Below are 24,189 nucleotides of genomic sequence, written 5' to 3' on the forward strand. Positions count from 1 at the left end.
AGGTGTGGGGGAGAGGAGTGCAGAGGAGGCACAAACAGAGAGAGACATGGAGGAGGGACGTTATACAGGCCTTATTTGCTTTGGTGTAAACATGTCAAAATGGCAACTCCGGGAAAGGTCAGAGTTCACGCTGCTCTCTGAGATACCAGCCACCTGTGCCTTTCGACTGAGCACTTCATGTCACACGAATGCAGGGGCCGGAGAGTAAATGTACTCAAGTGCTGTACTTAAGAACAACATTTTTACAGTACAACAAATAAGTGAATTAATTTGAGTGTTTAACTTATTTTGTTCTCCTTTTAATTTTAAAAGGATATGCTGTACTTTTTTATTCCACTACATGTACACTACACTGCACTATGCTACACTACACTACACATTATTACATTTAAATGCATCTGATGCCTGCAATTACTGGTTACTTTGGAGACAAATATTTTGCACACAAAACGTGGTAAGTTGATGAAAATTATGACTTTTCAAATGTCTGCCAACTTAAAGGGGCACTTCACCGAAACAATGCTGATTTATTTTGCACATAATCTTGCACACGGCCAAAAACTCTCAAATGTTTTGCACACATTAATCTAGTTTGACAGTTACTGAGAGTAAATTAGTTTGAATATGGCCAGCAGTGATGTCATCAAGGACAGTAAATCCTTGTGTTAATCACAGCTCAATTAAATTATAAGGTAGCAGTCCCTATAAGACAAGGTATTGCTATTTATTTGATCTACATAATTTCATGGAGCTGTAATTAACAAGGATTCAGTGTCCCCGATGACATCACTGCTGGCCATATTAATTTACTCTCAATCACTGTCAAAATAAATGAATGTGTGCGTTCAACTGTTTAGAGTTTTTTGGATGTGTGTGTGTGAGATTATGTGCAAAATAAATCAGCATTGTTTTTCTGTGAAGTGCCCCTTTAAAGAGGAAGTAATCAGAGGCAGTAACTGAGCCACTGGTCACTTTATAGGTCAAGTTTCAAGTTTCAAGTTTCAAGTTTCTTTAATAGTTGTCATACAGAAGTACAGAATACTTTCATACAAAATGCTTCTTACTGTTACGCTCCAGAGACTGTGCTAGACAAGATAGTATCAAATAACATAGTATAGCATGTAATTTAGAAGAAGAAAATGAGGTCACAGTGTTCGGTATAGACATATGTACAATGTTCTGAGTTACCATATAATATACAATACTATGCAGTGTACTAATGTACAGTACTATATAGTGCAAAGCAGAAATGGGATGAGGTACAATTTAGGTACAATTTACAGTAAGGTGTACGAGTTGTAGTGCAATCCTTCATCAATAAATATAAAGTGTGGGGAGTGGGTGCTACAGTGTGTTTGTTTAAAGTGGGTGTGTGCTATAAAGTGTGTGGAGTGGGTGCTACAGTGTGTTTGTTTAAAGTGAGTGTGTGCGTGTGGATGTGTGTGCTATGTGCGTTTGGTGGTTGTTGTTGTGTAGTGTTCATTGTTCGTCAATGTAAGGATTTATCGCTCCCAAGCGTTGAGATATAAGAAGAACGACATAGTGCATTGAACGATTACTATCACTTTTGATACTTGAGAAGACCTACATTCAATAACCAGTGTACTGAACTATCAGAGGCTAATTGCACTTTAAGTAAAAGAAACTGTGTACATCTTCCACCCGCTAGCGTCACCCTACTCACCGCCGGGGCGCCAGTGACTGCACATCAATGAGCTTCTCGAAGGATGCCACAAATGCCTCCAGCCACTGCTGCAGATAACCCACATCTTTCTGCAGGGGGAGGGAGGGAGGGAGGGGGGGATGGAGGGAGGGAGATGTGAGGCAACAGATAAGGGTGGCCTTCCGCCTACAAGTCACATGCAGAGCGTTGGTACACGACACGACGCATGGGGAAAATGCGCACGGGGTAATAATGTGAAACACACTTTTTGTCTGCCTTTATACCACAGAGGCTTGAAAAGGTCTGACCTTAAAGGTGCTGTAACTTAAGTGGTATTTTCTTTGTTAAAATACGGTCTACATGTTAATAGCTCTACATTCAGACAGCCATCACTGATTATAGAGATCCAATCAGGGGAGAGAACTCCACACACTGCATAAATAAGAAATGAAAACGAATTATGTGCTTGAAACAAGTCAAATAATCTACCAGCGGCGGTCAGGTGGCGTAGCGGAGATTGTGCTCGTCACCAACGCAAGAGGCTGCGGTCTCGACTCCCGGAGAGTCAGCATTGCCTTGGCTCGGGCTGATCGCTATACTAACTCGTTTGGCTGAGTTAGGGGGAGGGGAGCCGTGGGTGGGTCGTGGGCGTTGTGGACAGCGACCCCTACAGTTCGGTCGGGGCGCCTGCACAGCGAGGGTAGGATCTGGAGAGAGGTAGTGCGACCTTCCACACGTTACACTCTCCCGGTGAGAATCTGCGCGGCCAGGCTGGCTGCCGGCTGGCTGCACATGTGTCGGAGGAAAACATGTGACAGTCTCCGGCCTCTCGGACCAACAGTAGGGGGGGGTGCGCAACAACCAGGAAGGGGGTTGGAAATTGGCATAACGACTAACAGTGGGATGGGAGAAAAATCGGAAAAAGGAGGGGGAAAAAGATTTTAAAAAAAATATATATATTATTATTATTATTATTATTATTATCTACCAGTGGAGTAAACAAATTGGGCGTAGCAAGATTTCTTTAAATAAGTAAAGATATCTAGGGTTCTCTCTCCTGGTTGGATAAAGTGGGAACGGGATACTAGAAAATGTAAATTAAAATGTAAATTCTGTTTACTGCAGAGTTATCCCAGAGATAACTGTGAGACCCATGTTACTGACCAAACACTATCAGTGATGGCTGTTGGAATGTAGAGCTATTTAACACGTATTTTAACAAAAATACCACTTACAGCACCTTTAAGTACTGACACACTCTCTGTCTAGGTCATAACGCACTACTGACTAAACCCCATGTTCCTGAAACAGGATGTTGCAAAGAGATGTCACACTCAACACTCACAGATGAGCCAATTCTGTTATTTTTATCAAGGTACCGACCATGGCTAAACAAAATCAAGCATGTATGGCATTTATGAAATATCATTTCATGTACATTTTGCACGTCAGTTATATAGTAGGGCCGTCATGACAGCTCTTATCTGCCTCAGCAGCGCTACAGATCCTGCTACTATCTGTGCCTCGTTACGTCAGTCACACAATCACACGATCACACAACCTCAGACCAAAATACATTGAAACCGTGGCAACAGATCACATTTAAACTTAAAAGTCTGGTCACCTCTATTAAAGATAAGAACAGCCATACAGAATATTGTGAAAGTGTGCTCCAAAATAATTGGAGTAAAACAGAGAGACCTATGTTCTCTCTGGATGGACCAGGTGGTCAAGAAGGGGACGAGCATCAGGAATCAACCTCTCCATGCTCTGTCTCAGCGGTTTTCGCTGTTGCCTTCTGGCCGCCGTTATGACGTTCCATTAAGTAGGACCAACCGTTACGCTAAATCTTTTGTCCCCTATCAGACTTTTAAACACAGACAGTAGTCATTTTAAGTAGCCTTTTACACCTAGTTGTCTGTTTTAACTTTAACTTTTACTGGACTGTGTATAGCATGGAATGTTGTTGTTGCCGTGCTGTCGTTGAGATGTTTTTGTTTTTGTTGTTGTTTTTGTTACTCGTGCAAGCTACAATATGAATTTCCCCACGTGGGATCAATAAAGTTGTCTGAATCTGAATCTGAATTTATTGTGTTCTTCTCTTCATCCTACCCCGTAAAGACATCTTTAAATTTTACCTATCAAAGGGCCTCAACCTGTCACCCTACCAAGGGGCCTCAACCTGTCACCCTACCAAGGGGCCTCAACCTGTCACCCTACCAAGGGGCCTCAACCTGTCACCCTACCAAGGGGCCTCAACCTGTCACCCTACCAAGGGGCCTCAACCTGGCTGTCACCCTACCAAGGGGCCTCAACCTGTCACCCTACCAAGGGGCCCTCAACCTGTCACCCTACCAAGGGGCCTCAACCTGTCACCCTACCAAAGGGCCTCAACCTGTCACCCTACCAAGGGGTCTCAACCTGTCACCCTACCAAGGGGCCTCAACCTGTCACCTTACCAAGGGACCTCAACCTGTCACCCTACCAAAGGGCCCTCAACCTGTCACCTTACCAAGGGACCTCAACCTGGCTGTCACCCTACCAAGGGGCCCTCAACCTGTCACCCTACCAAGGGGCCCTCAACCTGTCACCCTACCAAGGGGCCTCAACCTGTCACCCTACCAAGGGACCTCAACCTGTCACCCTACCAAAGGGCCTCAACCTGTCACCCTACCAAGGGGCCCTCAACCTGTCACCCTACCAAGGGGCCCTCAACCTGTCACCCTACCAAGGGGCCCTCAACCTGTCACCTTACCAAGGGACCTCAACCTGTCACCCTACCAAGGGGCCCTCAACCTGTCACCTTACCAAGGGACCTCAACCTGTCACCCTACCAAGGGGCCCTCAACCTGTCACCTTACCAAGGGACCTCAACCTGTCACCCTACCAAGGGGCCCTCAACCTGTCACCCTACCAAAGGACCTCAACCTGTCACCCTACCAAAGGACCTCAACCTGTCACCCTACCAAGGGGCCCTCAACCTGTCACCCTACCAAGGGGCCCTCAACCTGTCACCCTACCAAGGGACCTCAACCTGTCACCCTACCAAAGGGCCTCAACCTGTCACCCTACCAAGGGGCCTCAACCTGTCACCTTACCAAGGGACCTCAACCTGTCACCCTACCAAAGGGCCTCAACCTGTCACCCTACCAAGGGACCTCAACCTGTCACCTTACCAAGGGACCTCAACCTGGCTGTCACCCTACCAAAGGGCCTCAACCTGTCACCCTACCAAGGGGCCCTCAACCTGTCACCCTACCAAGGGGTCTCAACCTGTCACCCTACCAAGGGACCTCAACCTGTCACCCTACCAAGGGGTCTCAACCTGTCACCCTACCAAAGGACCTCAACCTGTCACCCTACCAAAGGACCTCAACCTGGCTGTCACCCTACCAAGGGGCCCTCAACCAAGGGGCCCTCAACCTTATACAATGACAAATAATCCATGTGCATCCGATGTTTCAAAATCAACTGAGAAAAGAAAGAGCATCTGACCACGTAAGTGGAATATTTCATCTCAGTGTGATGTGCATGTGGCCACTCAGATACACAAAGTAGTGCACTATTATATCCCCCTGCTGTTCTATGTTGTAATCATTTCCACAGATAAGTCGGCACTGTATACGTGTATGTGTATATGTATGTATGTATGTATGTATGTATGTATGTATGTATGTATGTATGTATGTATGTATGTATGTATGTATGTATGTATGTATGTATGTATGTATGTATGTATGTTGTGTGTGTGTGTGTGTGTGTGTGTGTGTGTGTGTGTGTGTGTGTGTGTGTGTGTGTGTGTGTGTGTGTGTGTGTGTGTGTGTGTGTGTGTGTGTGTGTGTGTGTGTGTGTGTGTGTGTGTGTGTGTGTGTGTGTGTGTGTGTGTGTGTGTGTGTGTGTGTGTGTGTGTGTGTGTGTGTGTGTGTGTGTGTGTGTGTGTGTGTGTGTGTGTGTGTGTGTGTGTGTGTGTGTGTGTGATGGAAGATGTGAGTATTCCCCATCTGGGGACAGTCAGACTGTCAAGGTACACAAATAAACATGATATACGTCTGACAAGTCCATCAGTCACTTCCCATGAGCTGTCATGCGTCTACGCCGGCGTAGCTCACAAATGAGTTATGTGCCTCGCTGGTGCAGCCAGACACAGCGCAGGCCGATAGAGGAAGTAGACTAGTTGTCAACAGCAGCACCGTGAGTAAGAGCCTACAGCTCTACCACGCAAGTCTTGCTTAAAAGAAGCACCATCAAAATCAAAATCAAATCAAAATCATCAAATCATCAAAGCAAATCCAATACATGTAACTAATCTAATCTAATCTGTAACTAATGTAACAATCTTTCGCCGTCGACTAAAGACTCACTTCTTCAACCATTATCTGAATTAAAAAAAAAAAAAAAAAAAAATCTAACCCTAACTAACCATACTGTCATGCACTTGTCCTAATAAACTAACCTACACTGTAGCACTCAACACTTTGATGAACATTGTTACTCAGCTGATAGAGTTGTGCTCTTCCTGATGGCTTGTCGTACAGAACTTGTAAGTCGCTTTGGATAAAAGCGTCAGCTAAATGACTAAATGTAAATGTAAATGTAATCGAATCCAACCTGTAACTGACAGCCACATCTCTCTGAATGCAAATGGAATCTAGTTAAGTTCAAGGAAGTTGCATCAATGTCAACAGCACACAATGCATCACCACTTATTCTCCAGCCTTTTGCATTCGTTTTAAATGTACATTACCAGCTGGCGTTCATTTATAAGCCAGTCCATGTCTCATGGCAGCTGAGCGGGGAGGTGGGATGAAGTCCTTCGACTCGAGTCGAGAGAGAGAGAGAGAGAGAGAGAGAGAGAGAGAGAGAGAGAGAGAGAGAGAGAGAGAGAGAGAGAGAGAGAGAGAGAGGAGGCCCAACAGGATACTTCACCAGCAGCACATCACTTGGAACCGGCTTGTGGCGTCTGACTCTCTCTCGCTCAGTCTCCCCCCCCCCCCCCCCCCGTGTCAGACGAGCGACCAGGAAATGCCAAGTCACTTTAATCATAGCCCATTTCCTCCATGCACGACATCCAGCCTCCTCACAACCCCTTCCTCTTTTAGTTCTACTACTGTGGCTGCGAGCAGATGGGAGACGTCAGGAAGGGCCTGAGTAACGACCTCCCAGAGCAACGGTATATAGAGCCACGGCCGTGGTTATAAATTCCAGAAACAACATCACTGTTTAAAAGAAATATAGGGAAATATCGGCTCGGTCATTAAACGGTATGTTGACGGCACCTGCTGTTCACGGAGGCACTTATTGAAAAGTCGCAGAGACGAAAGGTTAAGGCTGCATTTGCATGAGAAAAGGCTGATTGGAAGTGAAAGCCTGTGGTGGTGTGATTCGTACATTCAAGTGTATATTCCTAACAACAATAAATAAATGGGGTGGGAGTGGGGGAAGAAACGTCTTTTGTAATGTCTGTGGCAAATTTATTTTATACTATATAATAATTTTTAATTAACTATAATATAATTTGTATTATTTTTATTATTTCTATTTATTGTCATTATTGTTATTATTGTTACTACTGCTGTTATTGTCCTGTGAAGTCTTGTTTATTATTATTACTGTATTGTGTTTTGTCTTGTTTCATGTGGAAGGAAAAAAGAAAATAATAAAGAGATTTGATTAAAAAAAATAGACATATTAGCATAGCAGGTAGTAATATAAGTATAGTAGCATAGTAGTAAAGAGTGTGCATTATGAAAATAGGAAATTGCTGACGAGCCTAACTTGCGTCATGTCACTAGCATCTGGACAACTTAACTGGCCATGACAGGAGAAACAAGGACATGGGGAAATATTTGCGACACCCTCTTTCCGCTTTGCTGCCATTTAAAAAAATTATAGAATTCGGAATCCCCCTCCAAACAATTGAATCCTTGTCAAATTGTTGATTGTGATAAAAGAAAAGACTATTAGAAGCAATCGTGAAATCATGATGCCTAATGAAAAAGTAAAACCGACATCATCAGCTCATCAGTCCTCCACAAAGGCACATTAAAGAGTAAGTTCAGCATTTTGGACTCCTTGTTCTATTTCCTACTTACCAACAATGTTGTTGCAGTTTCGGGCTAGTTAGCAACAAAACCAATGTAATATCAGTGAATCAGTATGTAAAATCTACTCCACACGGTGCACCCAAAGTAAGTTTCAGTATTTATTTCAAGGCTTGTGACAGACTGGAGCGAGCCCCATCGACTTTGCATTGGTTCTGCGGCTAACTGGATGGAGCTGTGGGTATCCAGCATGAAGAGCGGCATGGATCGTGCAGAGAAATGGACTCAACAACATTGGTACCTAGTGAATAGGGCAAGGGGTCGAAAATTCCGAACTTCCCCTTTAATGTGAAGCGACTCGCGGGCTGAGAATCCCTAAGCGTGCGATTCTGAGATGCGAGTGCAACCTTGATTTTAAACTAACGTGATTCAATGCGATAGCAGCCGTGTGTTCTTGCCCCCTGGTGTAGCTACAGCCTTGTTTGCTCGGCGTGGCTTCTCCCAAAATAGGAATGGGTACTTTTGTTAGTATACCACTGACGGACACCTTTCAAACGGGAGAAGGGATGGGTACCTTTCACATTTGAACCGATACCGGTACCGGTACCTGTGAATCGATACCGGTACCCAACGGTACCTTTTTTTCGGTACTTTAGTCTCAAGAAATTTAATTTACCTACCTGAGTCGTAAAAAAAAAAAAATCCAAACTTCAAATAACTACAATTTCGACAGTTTTCGGCTTGCCATTCATGCTCCGACTGCTTTGTTGTTGAATCAAGTCAAATCCTAGGTAAGCATATATTGTGCGTGTGAATGTTGACATGAAAAGAAAAAAGTAAAAAAAAAAAAGTAAAAAAAGTAACTTGATTCGATACTCGGTAGTACCGACGTGTTTCGGTTCGGTACCTCAAAAGTACCGAATTCGGTACCCATCCCCGGGGAGACGAACTGAGTCTGTCTCCCTTCCTGTCATGTGTCACACAAGCTGCCAGGTCTTTATTCAGTGACTGTAACGGATCACACATGATGCCAATGTTCTCTATAGTTGGCTCTGTTGGTTGGGCCTAACAAAAATAATAGTTGGTTTCAGGTTGGTTGTCAGTTTGGCCATGGGTAGGTAGGGAATTTTTTTTTTTTTTTTTTTTTTTTTTTATTCTTTCCCACGGCGACTATGGATAGGGAATTTCTTTATTTAATTAACCCTTTCACTGCCACACGACAGAAGGTTAGCCCTTTACTATCACACAACCGACGGCGATGCTCCATCATTAGCATCATTAGCTCCGCGGATGCGGAGCTAATGATGCTAATGATGGAGCATCGCCGTCGGTTGTGTGATAGTAAAGGGCTAACCTTCTGTATTGTCACAGTGAAAGGGTTAACCGGCTGTCGTGTGGCAGTGAAAGGGTTAAAATGTTCACAACAACATGGATGCATGTACTCTGCCAGCATGTTTAATATCCATAATACTAAATGTTTGACTAAGATTTCTATGAAACTTTATTCTAAAAAAAAAAAAAAAAAAGAAAAAAAAATGATTTTTTTTTTTTTTAATATATAATTTTTTTTAAAAACTCATAAAATATATTGGGTCGCACCTAAATCGGCAGGGTCGGTCGGCAACCTGAAACCAACCATTATTTTTGTTAGGCCTCCAGCAGACACAGTTTTCACCCCAGGAGTCGAGTATCTTCTGTACGTGAGAATAGGCGATTCAGGCTTCATTCACTCCAATGAGAGATGTGGAGGTTTTGGCCCAACGTGGCTATTTTCTTCCCATTACTATAGAAATCGAGGTAAATAATAAACTGGATCTTACAAGTTGAAGGTGTTCTGAACATTCTGACACTAAATGAATCCAAGATCCATGTTTACTTGAGACTCAGTCGGTTAAGGACCGTGTTAACGAGAGTGCCTGTGTAAATATCCTGACCGTAAAATTTACAGGAATGGTTCCATTTTCATCCCGTCAAACTTTTATTGCGTTGCCTTCCTTGCTTTATATTTGCTACTGGCAATAACAGCGTGAATGCAACCTTGTGAAGACACCACAGACGGGAAAGGAGATGGTTTGATATAGTCGACAATTGATCTTACGTAGAGAGAGGGGTGGGGGGCTGTAGCCCTTGGCCTCTTAGCTAAGTGTGAACTAAGTTGTTTGGGCCAACCAAAAAGATTCTTCCACAATATAGATTCTGAGAAGTAAAACTGAGGGAAGCAGCTAAAAACACTGGTGAAAGTCACTTGGTTTAGACACCTTGAAAACCATCCCATATGTGTGTGATTTACTTGACAAATAATGTGAGAAGTCCCCCCAAAATCCTTCCCTCGTGACATTACAAGGCTCAACACAAAAGGTCCACCCTGTACTGCTCTTGCTGTCCGACTGTCCATGAAGACACTTCCCTCGTCGCGATACCCAACCGGCTCATTGAAATTTAGAAAATGTAAAATCCCCCCAAATGAACATAAAACAATTATCGGTTGATGTGGTTATCATCAAAGATCAATTAAAGTGTTCTCATCATCACCAATGACTGTTATCATTCATCTCTCGGTCGGTCCCCTCCAGCCAGGGCCGGGCAGGGGCCCTGCAGCTGTGCTGCTCTCTGCTGCTTGGCATTCTGCTTCAGCTTCCTCCACCCGTGGAAACAAAGAGCACTTTGAGTTTCCTGATTGGCCTTTCTGTTGGTAAACAGGGGAGACTGGGGACGTCAGGGCTCACAGCCCATGGGACAGTCGAGCCGAGTTGTAGGGGGGTGTTAGGGGGACGGGGGGGGGCTGTTGTTCTTGCGGCTCGCCCGTACTTTCACCTGCTGCACAACAACGTGTGAGAAAACAGCACAAGAGAGCTCAAGCACGTGGGACTGTAGGGCCTAAGAAGAATTGTTTGGTTCCTGTTGCCGACCGACCCTGCCGATTTAGGTGCGACCCAAATAATTTTACGAGTTAAAACAAATATATATATATATATATATCTTTTTTTGCAATAAAGTTTTGTTAAATCTTAGTAAAAAAAAAGTGCAGTCCATGTCAATAATGAGAATATATAAAAAGCAAGTATTTCACAAACAAAGAAATTCCCTATCCATAGTCGCCGTGAAAAATAATAATAATAAATAAATAAATAAATAAATAAATAAATAAATAAATAAATAAATAAATAAATAAATAAATAAATAAATAAATAAATAAATAAATAAATAAATAAATAAATAAATAAATAAATGCCCTACTAAATAAATAAATAAATGGCCTTAACTGACAACCAACAGGAACCAAGCAATTTTTTTTGTTAGTCCTAGAGGGCAAGGGTCACGCTGCAGCGGTCGAGGACTGGAGGCAGATAACTGCGCCGGGTCTCTTTTACTCCGGAGGATAGAGGAGGACCCACAGCTGTGCGTACGTGTGCTCGTCACTGTGGTCTGTCTCTTTGACATAGCAGGCTGTTATTAGCCAGATTGGTGGCCACACGGGCCAATGACCAAACATGAATGATACCCGCTGCCCCCGAGGCTGCATGCAGTAAATTTACTAGACTGTCTCTTTTCAGCCGTAACAGACAGTGAAAGCTTAACATTAACACTTCGGGCCAATAAACCAATCGATTGCACAAAGCAGTAAAATTGTGATTCACCCATGGGCTTCCTTATCTAGTGCTTGCTTTCTAGAGATGTGTTTTGCATCTTTTCCAGGAAATAACCAGGGGGGGGGGGGGGGGGGGGGGGGGTAATGGGGATCGTAGAACTCTTTTTCTTATATATTTTCAATCAATCAGCCATTTCTCTAGGCTTTGGATGCTGCATTGACAACATGAGTTCAGAATATTGAGCATTGAGGCTCTGTCTCTGTGTGACACTTTTGACTCCTGGTTGTCTCCATTTACAAGTCGTATTGAGTTTTGCAAATAAGGAGACAGATAAAGAAGATTTCAAAGCACTCAAAATTGCCAATATCTCAATTTCACAACATTTTGCCACAACATTCTCTGAGGAACTGCAACGGCGGGTTTGGCGGCACCGACGTCACATGTGTAATAAAGCAGCCATAGCTTTAGAATGAACAGTGAACATTGAACACATTTACATTTACATTTAGTCATTTAGCTGACGCTTTTATCCAAAGCGACTTACAAGTTTTGTACGACAAGTCAGTAGGAAGGGCACAACTCTATCAGCTGAGTAACAATGTTCATCAAAGTGTTCAGACTTGAGTGCTACACAAGGGATTCAGTAATAGCAGAAAATTCGCTTTACAAAAAAATGACTGGACCAATTGTAAAAGTTGCCAGCTTAATCGCATAAAATTAAACTTAATGAAGTGTAAATTACGAAACTGTGGTTCAGAGGAGCATTCTGGCTTAGTGGGATGTGGTGTGTGTGTGTGCCGCCATGTGCTGCCAACATTGTGGGTTTGAGTCCAGGTCATGACCTAACCCCCCCCCCCCCCCCCCCGTACCATATTTCCTGTCTCTCGCCATTGTATGCTGTCTAGTGAAGCAGAAAAACACCTTTAAAAGTCAACAACAGTTTAATTGTGCCATTATGAGGCTGAAAAAATGAGCAAACAGATATGAAGGTCCACTAAAAGGTGCCATTTCAGAAGCGTCAGACAGGACCCGACAAGCAAGACCTACGTGTCTCTGCCTCAAGTGATCGGATCAGACTCCATATGTCCACCCCGGTCAAGCCTGCTGGCTTGAAACATGCTTGTTTTATCAGATTGGAGATATACAGCTCTGAAACACTGCCAATAAGACAGATGCAGGGACTTTTACGGAGTATGACTAAAGGCTAACGTGCTCGACAGTCATTACGATTTACATATAATGGGATAACTAATAGGATTAAAACAAGCACGGATACGGCCGTGTACGTGCACACATCCACACATGTATGTGCATTCACACACACACACATTCACACGCACACACACACACAGACACACCCTCACATAAATACTGGACTCCATGCCAAATGTCAGCCTCCTGGGGTGGAAACTGTGTCCGCTAGACTAGGGTGGGGACACTTTTGTGGACAAACCAACCAACCAACCAACCAACCAACCGACAGAGCGAGCGATAGAGCTCCTGGTTGCTGCTAAAAATGGCCATGTGTAATCTGTTACAGTTGCTGAATAAAAAGAAAGTACATCTGTACGATTAAACTGGTGGTTATTTGTTATATTATTTCGAAAAAGATTTGAAGAGAAAAAAAGTGTTTGGATAGTGAGATTCTCATGGTTGTATAGATGAAGGTGACAATATTCAAATTCAGTCTGTCAACTTGAATAAGAGACAAATATTTTAAAAGGAAGATTCACAACCTTGAGAACAATGTGACATTATAATAATGTGTATGACGGTACAAATCCATTCCAGGACAATTAGGCTACATCACAATAGAAGAACCATATAACTCTGTTTCTAACCTCTACCGTCTTTAACTATGAGTGAACACAACACTCTAACTCACCATCTTTAGATAATAAAGTATGGATACATTGTTCCTCTGAAAGCCTAAAACGGAGTTACGTGGTTCTTTGTCTGGGTTTTTTTTTTTTTTTACAATTGTGAGGCTTCTTCTCAGTCTTGAAGGTGGTTCACTTGCCCAACAGGCTTCCAAGGGGTGTGTGAGATTGTTTTGCACAATTGGAGGAAGCATTTTGCACAATTGGAGGAAGCAAAGCTCTTTTATCACCGACATGCCAGAGCAAGTTAACTTGTGCTTTCTTATCCCAAATACAGAGGGATGGCAAAGACACGTGCTCAAACATGAGGAATTACATCACAATTCTCTGAGCAAACTGTTTACAGAGTGTCTAAAAGTAGATATGCCCTATAACTGATGGGCCACCAATTAGTACCGGCAGCGAGGTAGGAGATGCAGTATAGGGGCTCAGGGCAAAGAGTGCCCCAGAAAGATGATTAAATGACTTTGAAACTGAGTTGGGAGCAGGAATCCCTTGAGATAAGAGGATGGAAATTAAAAAAATATATAAAAAAAAACGTTGTCTATCAAACGAGTGGGTTTTCATTCAATTGACACAAAATTCTGCAAAATGCCCCCCCCCCCCCCCAAAAGCCCCTCATTAAAATAAATGAATGAAAGAAGAACATTTCCTAGCCTGATTGGCAGAAATATGAGATGACTGACCTACAAGTTACAAGTCTAGAGTAGAAACCGTTAGATCTGTGTCATCTGACCGTGTTGCACCTGAACGCGTTGCATTGAGTTCCATCTTCTAAAAGGACTTCGACTGGGCTTCAGTGACCTTACCTACCTATAGGCTATTTGAGCAGCATCTTACTAACATATTGAAAGCAAGGATTTTCAAATGTGCCAGAAGTTGTTTCTGAATGAAGTTCTGAAACATGGATGATTTGAATAAATCCAATGCAAAAGATAATTGGTTAAAAATGACTGGATCTGGGGCGCCCTCGTGGCGCATACCATAGTGCCTCGCGCACCTACGCGGCCGACCCAGGTTCGATCCCAGCTCCTGTCGTTATTTGTCGCATGTCCTCCCCACCTCTCCTCCCGTTCGCCCTCTCCTCTGTCGGTCCTGCGTGGCCAATAAAAGCTGTAAAAATGCTAAAAAATAAAAAAAATAAAAAATAAAAAATGACTGGATCTACGCTTCAAAACTTTTAATTGGTGGCAATGAAATGTTCTATTCCGTCTAGTCTGGCAGAAATACAAAAGAAGAAGGAGAAAATTTTTATTCAGAAGCACTAAGATTGCTCAGAAATGCTCTAAAAAAACTATTAAAAGGACTTCAGCTCGATTCCAGTGTGCGTTCATGCAATAGCATAAAACTGCAGTGCCGCAGCCCCATACATATGGGGGCCTGTACTGTGCGTTGGGGGCCTGTACTGTGCGTTGGGGGCCTGTACTGTGCGGTGCACTACTGCGCATGCGAGAAACAAAGTAAAGTCATTCTAATCTAGTCTAAGGGTTAAGTTTAGGCCCTCATCCAGAAGAGGTTAAACTTAGAGTAACAGTCAGGGCTGGTAATCCAATTGATATTCAGCTTAAGATAAAGAATTCTAGTCTATAGACAATTGGTTGCATTGAATGCTTTATTTGGTTACTCCTAATCCAATTGATATTCAGTTTAAGACAAAAATATTTTAGGTCCTATTTTCCGTATGTTACTTTATGTTTCTACTTTCTAGTGTTCTATATTATATGTTACTTTGTTTCTCGCATGCGCAGTAGTCGTGCACCGCACATTACAGGCCCCCAACGCACAGCACAGGCCCCTCCTATGTATGGGGCTGCGGCACTGCAGTTTTACCCTACTCCATTCATGGGAAAAATAAAATGCAAAAAGTTAATTTACAGGTAAATGTTCAATTGTCTGTTGGTTTTTTCTTAATGAAATGCACAGATTAATCGATTAAATAAAGAGTTGGATGAATCTATATTATTGAAATGATCCTTAGTTAGTAGCAGCTCCAGGTTAAAGCCGGTGACAGTAAAAGCCTCCACAGTGAGGCTGGACTCAAGGACACTCAAGGGAGTCTGAAATACTCTCAGGCTCATGAGGAGATATGAGGCGGGTGGACAGACGATGCTCTACGACTCAAACAAAGAGCTTGTTTCAGGCAAATGCTACTGTTGACCGAGAGACCTCGTTTAGAGCACTAACAACAAAGTCTTATTATTCACAACTCCCGACAGCTCATTGCAATGTGAACGATCTTCAGCCATTTTAACTGAATCTTGTATGTGACTAACTTGAGAGCATGTGAGAGTCATATAGGGCCCCGTCTGTAAGGGTACAGAGATTATGTCCATTTAATGGCTGTACTATTGATGCTCACTTGACTTTCAAGTGGAACAAAATAATGACATTTGGAAATAAGAAACAGGCGATTGTTTATGCTGCCACCAAGTCTTCCAAGGGAATTTAGCTCATTGTGCTGCTTAAAGTCAACAAAGGTGAGGTGACATTCCCTTGGGAATTTTAGAGTATTGGGAAGAGTAAAACGGGTCCCCCAACGCATTGGATTTACTCTTGTCTTATTCGCTGACACAATAATCCGCCCAATTAGTTTAGAGTCCTAAGAATAATCATTGTGAAAATGTGGGTCCTGTGGGAAGAAAACAAAACAGTGGCGTAAAAAAGGACAGCAGGAACGTTTGTTCTTCTCGGTTTACTGAGAAGAGCTGACTTGATGATGTCACGGTGGCCTAATCAATAGGAAGTGGTCTAAGCTCAGACAAATAGTAGACAGCTGTCATAGCCAGGTGCAAGGCAGGTAGGCAGGCACGTCACTTAGCTCAGCAGAAGAAGTGGGACAGACTGACCCGACTTAGGCCCGTCCCTTCTTAAGTCCATTCGAAGTAAGCTCTACATTTTAAAGAGGTTCTTCTGCACAAAGAAGACAGAGGAGACGCTGACCTAACTCAGGGCTGTCCCCCCCCTTTTTTTTAAGATACTTTTTTTTGCATTTTTACAGCTTTTTCAGGTCAGACATGACCGACAGAGAGCAGAGAGGAAGGACGGGAGAAGATATGGGGGAAGGACATGCGGCAAATGTACGTCGGGTTCGGGAGACGAACCCGGGTCGACCGCGTAGGTCTGCAGTGCAGTAACGTGCGGCGCCCACAGGGCCGTCCCTTCTTAAGTCCATTTAAAGTAAGCTCTACATTTAAAAGAGGTTCTTCTGCATGACTGTGTACAGGAAACACAGTTTCACTGATCCATTGATTACAGTAAAACCAATGAATCGATTAGTCAACAAAGTCCCACGACTGTTTGTTGACGAGGGATTTCTTCAGTTGAGGACTGGCCTAGAACCGACTAGTGACGGTGACGGTGAAACAGTCACATATTAATCCTGTCACGTGTCGTGTATCCGTCAGTACAATGTCACCAAGGCATGAACAGCACAGGGCTTATTATTTGTTTAATTTGTGAAAAGACACGGACAGTCAATTTTCAGCAGACTCAGTGGTGGAAAGTAACTAAGTATTTTTTAACTCAAGTACTGTACTTAAGTGCAATTTCGAGCTATTTGTACTTTACGTGATCATTTTAGGGAACTTTATACTTTTACTACATTTCAAAGGAAATATTGTACTTTTTACTCCACTACATTTATCTGAACCCATCAGTTACTAGTTACTTTGAAGGAAAAAAATTGCATAGAAAACATGGCAAAATTGTATGAAGATTATATACTTTCATATTTGAAGCCTGTCAACTTCAAGAGGATGCAATCAGAGCAGCATAACTGGACCACATACCACTTTAACATAACCCTTAATCAGAGCAGCATAACTGGACCACATACCACTTTAACATAACCCTTAATCAGAGGCTGCAGCATAACTGGACCACATACCACTTTAACATAACCCTTAATCAGAGGCTGCAGCATAACTGGACCACATACCACTTTAACATAACCCTTAATCAGAGGCTGCAGCATAACTGGACCACATACCACTTTAACATAACCTGTAGAGGTCAATGGATCGTGGGTTGAATGCTCCCAAGCACTGGAATACACAAACGGCATGTAGAATGCATACTTTTACTTTAGATACTTAAGTACATTCAATAGCAAATAATTTGCTATTTGAATGGAGGACTTTTATTCTTACCAGAGTACTCATTTATCTGGGTATTTCTACTTTTACGTAAGGAAAGGAACTGTGTACTTCTTCCACCACTGTCAGCAGTTATTCATTGATGAAGAACACAGTATTTTATTTACAGCAATAGCCAGAGGGAGTAGGGGGAGGGAAGGTCACACACACACACACACAAACACACACGCGCACGCACGCACACACACACACACACACGCGCACACACAAGTCTTGGAGTTGCCCAGTACTGTCTACGGTTACGGTATCAGTTTTGTACTATTGGGTGCTGAGCAGCTCCACTGGAGCACTTGTGGTTCAAAGCGTTGCTCAAGGGCACTTTGATGATAGTTGTCAAGAGAGGAGATTTAATTCACATCCCCCACCCCATCATCCATGCTACTCTTTTAAGGGCGTGACGGGACATTATTTTGCCAGTCAAACTGGCACTACATTAGTTCATCAAAGACAAATGGGCTTCAATAAGAACAAAATAGGGTTTTCCAAATAATATTCTCATACTGGCTGGCATCCATTCCACAACCACAGTATCCCAGTACAGATATTTAGATTAAAACGCATTTTGCAATTACTCAGAGTCCACACCCATCAGTTGTATATGAGCATCCAACCAAGGTTGTTTTGTTTTCATGAAATTAGTCACCAAAACAGGTATGTCAGCTTTACGTCGTTAACCCCGCAGACAGAGAAGTGGACAGGGGTCAAACTTCTTTATCATAGGAGAACATCAGAGCTAGCTAATAGGAAACCTATACTGTTTCCTGCTGGAGTGACTTTTCCTTGTCTTTAGGCATGGAAGCAGATTGCAAACACATTAAATAATCATACTGAGTTAATTTATTCACAGACTGTTTATAAAAAAAAAAAAAAAAAAAAAAAAAAAAACGTACTAGCAAACTGAGGATGGAAATCATTATGTTATTACTGTTACTATGTTATTGTATTGTGTTATTATCACAATCCAGTTGAACATCGACTTTTAACCAGTGCCACCGTTGCAACTATTTAATCATTTCTGCTACAGCAGCTATGTAGCCTGTCGCGCACATGTGCGGTGTTGCAGTTTGAAAACAGTTGCTGTTTTGCAGAGTAATACGATCCAAATAGCTAAAAATAGGCGAAATAAAACAATAATGAGGTAAAAACGAGAAGAAGAAAAAACGGGACAGCAAAACATCATCGAGTTGATTTGCCTAAAAGGGAAGAATAGGTTATCATCCAGGAAGTAGCTGAACTGCCGTGAAGACACCTGCATCGCAGCAGGTACACAACAACACAACAACGAAGATGACTAAATGTCTTTCACAAAGTATTCTACTTCAAACAGCTACATCACATCATCATCACCCAGACCTCAGCAGTTGGACACTGAGACATATGGAATATTAGTACCAAATTACAATTAGATTTGTCAGCCTCGACCACATTACAATGCAATTTGTTAATGCGAAACGAGACTTCCTCTGATGACTAATTCGTCAAATACGACGGGCGTTGGCAGACCTACACAATGTTATATATATAGTTTGAAGTGGACGACTATATTATCACGTGCGTGTATTATGCCGTTATTATTATTATTATTATTATTATTATTATTATTAATTCAGGCAAAAGAGGCAACAACAGGTGTCACCGTCAGACTCACCTTGGTGTAGTATAACATCCACAGCTCATACAGCCTTTCTTTCGATGCCATGACTCCTCCGCCTTTGTGGTTCATTGATCTTGTTGGAAAACCATTCAACTAGTACAGTTGTTTACACACAAACAGAGGCATTTGAGGTTGTTTCCAGAAGAGAGGACGCAACATGTTCCTGTGAACCATTTTGAAAATTCCTGCACAATCCAAAGTGCATTGTCGATAATAACAAGCCCCAACAAAGTTCTTCTTGTCAGATCAGATGGGAGTACATGACAGTATTATAATCAACAGTCGACATCATGTCCGTATAGCAAAAACACAGGGAAACCCATGGCTCAAGAAACACCCATGTCCGCATTTAGCTCGCACAGCACACACACACAGCCCACGATTCCAATTGAACTGAGTTCCCACGGAAGTGACAGATGCTATCCTCTCAACGCCTCAGTAATGTTCTTCCCATTAATGCTGCGTCCTCCTCGCTGTGCTGTGCTGCTGAGCACTCATCCCTCTGTGACTGTTCACAAAATAAGGGAGCGCATTGTAGAGTTGACTGTATATTGGTTATAGACACAGGTATAGAGGCTAACATTCTTAAAGATACACACACTACACGCACACACACACACACACACACAGTAACACACACCACCACTATCATTAACAACATCACACACACACACACACACACACACACACACACACTAATGAATACAGAAACGATAACTCTAGTCTGTATACATCAACACTGATCAAAAATACTTAGCCTAAAGGCCAAAAAACAACCCCCCCAGTCATTGCAGTGAGGCGTAGCCGCCTATAATGATTGCACATACAGTAAAAGAGAAAGACAAAGGAGCTGATCTCAAGGTAATCAAACCAAGAAGCTCTGCTGCTGAACATGTGTGGTACAGGAGTATCTAGCACGAGATTAAAGGGGCACTTCACCAAAAACAATGTTGATTTATTTTGCACAAAATATGATACTGTCTCAAAACTTTAAACATTTTTGTCATTTGGTTCATTTCGTTATTGAGACTTAATGGGGTTGAATATGTCGTCTAGTGATGTCATTGAAAGACAGTGGATGCTTTTGTTAATTACAGCTAAATTAAATGATATTTAAACATTTAAATATGTAAATATCAAAAAGCAATATGGACTGTAATATGGATTGCTATCATTTCACTGAGCTGTAATTAACAACAATTCACTGTCTTCCGTCATAACTGTCAAATCTGAATAATTTTAACCTCAAGGGACATTTGTGTGCAATACATTTTTGCAGATTGGGAATGGAGTTATAGATAATACAGCAAACAGCATGTCATAGACAACATAGGCATACAGTAGGCCTATGCAAACATTACCAGCACACAACTTTGCACTACCACAAGTTCACCTGTGTATCATGCACCATTAAAAATATAGAACAGTTCTGTTATTTCATCATAACTCCCTGAAGTACTCTATGTTGATGCATCTTTAGATTTGTTTGGTTGCAGGCCAGTGTTGATCAATAGGATGACGGCCACAGAGAACCTCCAGGCAGCTGGATTGCCATGGCAATGCCCTACATTCCATTCCTGGACCTACCACCAGTGTGTGGCCCTCTGTGTGTGACTGGCTAGTTGACAGCGTGGCAATCTCTAAGCATGTGTTAATTGTACGCATGCATTAATAATGATTGGTTACATCGTAGGCGTATGTTTTCAGATCCATAACCTTTTAGTCAAATCAATTCAAGCAAAACAGTGTTTAGGCTATATTCTCCATATATATATATATATATATATATATATATATATATATTTTTTTTTTTTTTTTTTTTTTTTTTTTTTTTTATTGATAGCTATACTTTTGACAGAAATGGTAACATGAATAAAAAACGATAGCTAGCCTAACAAGATGCAATATAAAGTAATGTAATTTTAGATACAATTAGAGGAGTATCTGTAACTTTCCCTACAGAACGTAATTGCATCGGGCCACTTAAATCGATGTACTCGGCGTTCGCGGCTCCACCCTCGACAGGATTATGAATCGATGTCAGATTGAACGGAGCGACGTGTGGAAGTAAACAGTAAACATGGAGAAGAATGTCGGGTCACTACAGGAGCAAGCTTTGAAAAGAAAAGAGAGGCTAAAAGCACTGAAAAGTAGACAGATTCAGGTACGCGTTCAAAGCGGTGCTTTTTCTTTCTTTTTTTTATTGAACGAAACGCAGCCAGAAATAGCAACACTTGTGTTGTGATTAGCTAGCTAACGTTAGCTTGCTAGCCAGCCACGTTAGCTAAGGAAACGGTACGAACACGTTTAGATCCAGTCCATTCTATAGCTTGTGCTGAACTCTACACTTGTTGCATTAGTAATCTGTCCTGTGCGACTCGAGTCCAGGCTTTGTTGTAGCAAGCAAGTAAACACGTATTTAACGTTAACGTGTAACTACCGGTTAGTTAGCTAGTATCTAGATGTAGCAGTACTGTCGTGTATGTCATATTGATTGATTGATTGAAAACTTTATTAACAGATTGCAGAATGGGTACAATACAGTACAGCTCAATACACACAATTGTTAAGGGGATGCAGACCAGAGAAAGACTTTCGTCTTGTTTACATCAGGGTCCCCCATTTTCAATTCATCAGGACATATATGACATACATGACATACAGATATTCAGTACTGCTACATCTATACATTTATGACATACCAGATTTGCAAATACAGTACTGTTTGTGATACAGAAGGAGTCAAGAAAAGGGAGTATATACATTTGACGTAGAAACTGTACATTGGAGGAGGTTGGGTGGGGGGGGGTTGGGTACATTGGGATATTGTCAACCATACTGGGTAATTTACATTGGAGGTGGTTGGGGGGGGGGGGGGGAGAAACACTGTATAAACAAGCAAAACTGTACATTGAGGGGGGGGGGAGACACTGTACAAACAAGCAAAATTGTACATTGGACTATTGACAACCATACTAGGTAAATGACTGTACATTGGAGGGGGTTGGGTTAGGACATTTACAGGGGCCAGTTTTGAATTGCAGTCTCCCGTAGGTGTCCCTTGAGAGTGGTTTTGAAAGTGGGTAGTGATCCACATTCCTTTACAGCTTTGGGTAGGGCGTTCCACATTGATGTGGCATAATTGCGAAACGTGTTTAGTCCCTTATTTGAGCCGAATCTGGGTTTAACATGATTTGTGGCGCTCCCTCTGGTGTTGTGATCGTGGTATTCACTGACCTTTGGAAAGTATTTTGACATGTAAATGGGTACCTTGGTCGTGTAGTGTATCTTGTAGACCAGGCCCATTGCAAGTTGCTGTACTCTGTCGTCTACTCTAAGCCATCCTAGGTTGTCAAAGTGGGCAGGGGTGAGGTGGGTTCTAGGAGTAAGGTCAAGCAGTAGTCTGACCAGTTTGTTTTGAGATGTTTGTAATTTTGTTTTTAGCGCCTTTGAGGTGCTTTGGTACCATGAGGTGCAAGCATAGTCGTAGTACCCTTGAATGAGTGCTCCTGCCAGAGTCTTCAGGGTATTCTTGTTTACCAGAGAGGAGATCCGGTACAAGAATCGAGTTCGTTGGTTGACTTTTTTTATTACACTGGATGCCATTTTGTCACAGGAGAGATTAGCCTCTAGGATGGAACCCAGGTAGGATTTCATCTTTCCTTGTGACAATATTGTCACCCACTGTAGGGGTGGACGGTATAAACGGTATACGGTATAAACGGTATGAATTTGCTCTACGGTATGGATTTTGCCTATACCGTGTAACCGGTAGTGCAGCTCTAAAATAGCAATGACGTCATGTAACCACAGCGCGACTATTTCACTCGCATTTGCCCCTAAAAATAGATAGAATTAGTCATAGATAATAGATATGTGCGAACTGGAAAAAGTTATTTAGGAGGCTTCGCGCAGTGGGCGTGCCAGCCCCTCCCGCACGCATGTAAACACGGGTCTACTAGTCTAGTGGGACGGGACGTCTCCCTGAGCTAACGTTAGCTTAGCTACCGTTACAAAATGACCCAGTCAACTATTCACTTTTAGTTTAATACATGACGAGGCATTGTCTAACCGAACGGTATCTAGTCGGCCAGCTACCGATAGCTCCTGACATCAACAAACGCTCCACAAAGTCTAGTAGAGAGTAGACGTGTATGATAGCTCCGTTAGCCGTTAGCTCACGTTAGTTCACCGTTCAAAACGAAATGTCCCATTGAACTAAATAATTCACTGAGGCGTTGTATTAACGTTATATATCCGGCTAGCAGTAGCTACAGATAGCTCCTGATATCAATGTCTTATAACACTGATTCGATGCGTATTCGAGCTGAGGGCTTGTGAATGTGATTTAACGTTATACCAATACTAGGGCCCAGCTGCAGCGCCGGTGAATCCTGGCCGTAGCTCGAGGCTACTCGAGTATAGGTCCAGCTGCAGCTCTGGAGAATCCTGGCCGTAGCTGGAGGCTACTAATGTACACACAGACAGTGGAGCTTGTTGCGTGGTGGCGATGTCTCGCAGATAATACAAGTACAAGTCTAATTATATAATATATATATTTTATATAAAAAAAAAATAATATATATATATATATAAAAAAAAAAAAAAAATTTATCAAAAACGATGATACCGTGATATATACCGTTACCGTCTATGCTTCAAATTATACCGTGATATAAATTTTAGACCATACCGTCCACCCCTAACCCACTGTAACTGAGAAGTCGTCGGTCTTGCTGAGTTTGTTATTTGAACCGAAGAGAATGGACTCTGTTTTGCCCATGTGTAATGATAGTTTGTTATCCGCGAGCCATATGCAGATTTTGCCTAGTTCCGAGCTGAGGGTTTTTTCAACCTGTAACTTGTTCTTGTCAGAGACCAGCAGGGCTGAGTCGTCCGCAAACAGGAACAAGTTGCAGTCACAAGCTGACGACATGTCATTTGCATAAATTAGGAACAGTAGCGGTCCTAGTATGCTTCCTTGTGGAACACCACAGCTCACTGTGAGGGGGGGGGATAGGGTACCGTTTACCTCCACCATCTGTTCCCTCCCCTCAAGGTAGGATTGCATCCAGCTCACTGATAGACTATCAAAACCAATTGCTTTTAGCTTGTCAATCAGAATGGAGTGATTGACAGTGTCGAAGGCCTTTTGTAGGTCCAGCATGACCATGCCGCAGTATTTGCCTGCGTCCACCTCTTGATTG

General features: G+C 42.5%; 2 protein-coding genes across 2 annotated transcripts in view; one reads left to right on the forward strand and one right to left on the reverse strand.

Moving 5' to 3' along the window:
• Window positions 1–19,357, reverse strand: part of nbeal2 (neurobeachin-like 2) — a 138,460-nt gene extending 119,103 nt beyond the window's left edge. Inside the window, 2 exon segments of the mRNA XM_084336699.1 lie at window positions 1,685–1,773; window positions 18,977–19,357. Coding sequence (XP_084192825.1) covers window positions 1,685–1,773; window positions 18,977–19,051 — 164 coding nt within the window. The 5' untranslated portion in view covers window positions 19,052–19,357.
• A 1,670-nt stretch (window positions 19,358–21,027) lies between these two features.
• The window catches only part of ccdc12 (coiled-coil domain containing 12), a 67,937-nt gene continuing 64,775 nt past the window's right edge, over window positions 21,028–24,189 (forward strand). The window contains exon 1 of the mRNA XM_084336952.1: window positions 21,028–21,146. Within this exon, the coding sequence (XP_084193078.1) occupies window positions 21,063–21,146 (84 nt within the window). The 5' untranslated portion in view covers window positions 21,028–21,062. The remainder of the gene's footprint in view (window positions 21,147–24,189) is intronic.

The sequence above is a fragment of the Notolepis coatsorum genome (assembly GCF_963971535.1).
Source record: "Notolepis coatsorum genome assembly, chromosome: 19".
In the NCBI taxonomy this organism is placed as follows: Eukaryota; Metazoa; Chordata; class Actinopteri; order Aulopiformes; family Paralepididae; genus Notolepis; species Notolepis coatsorum.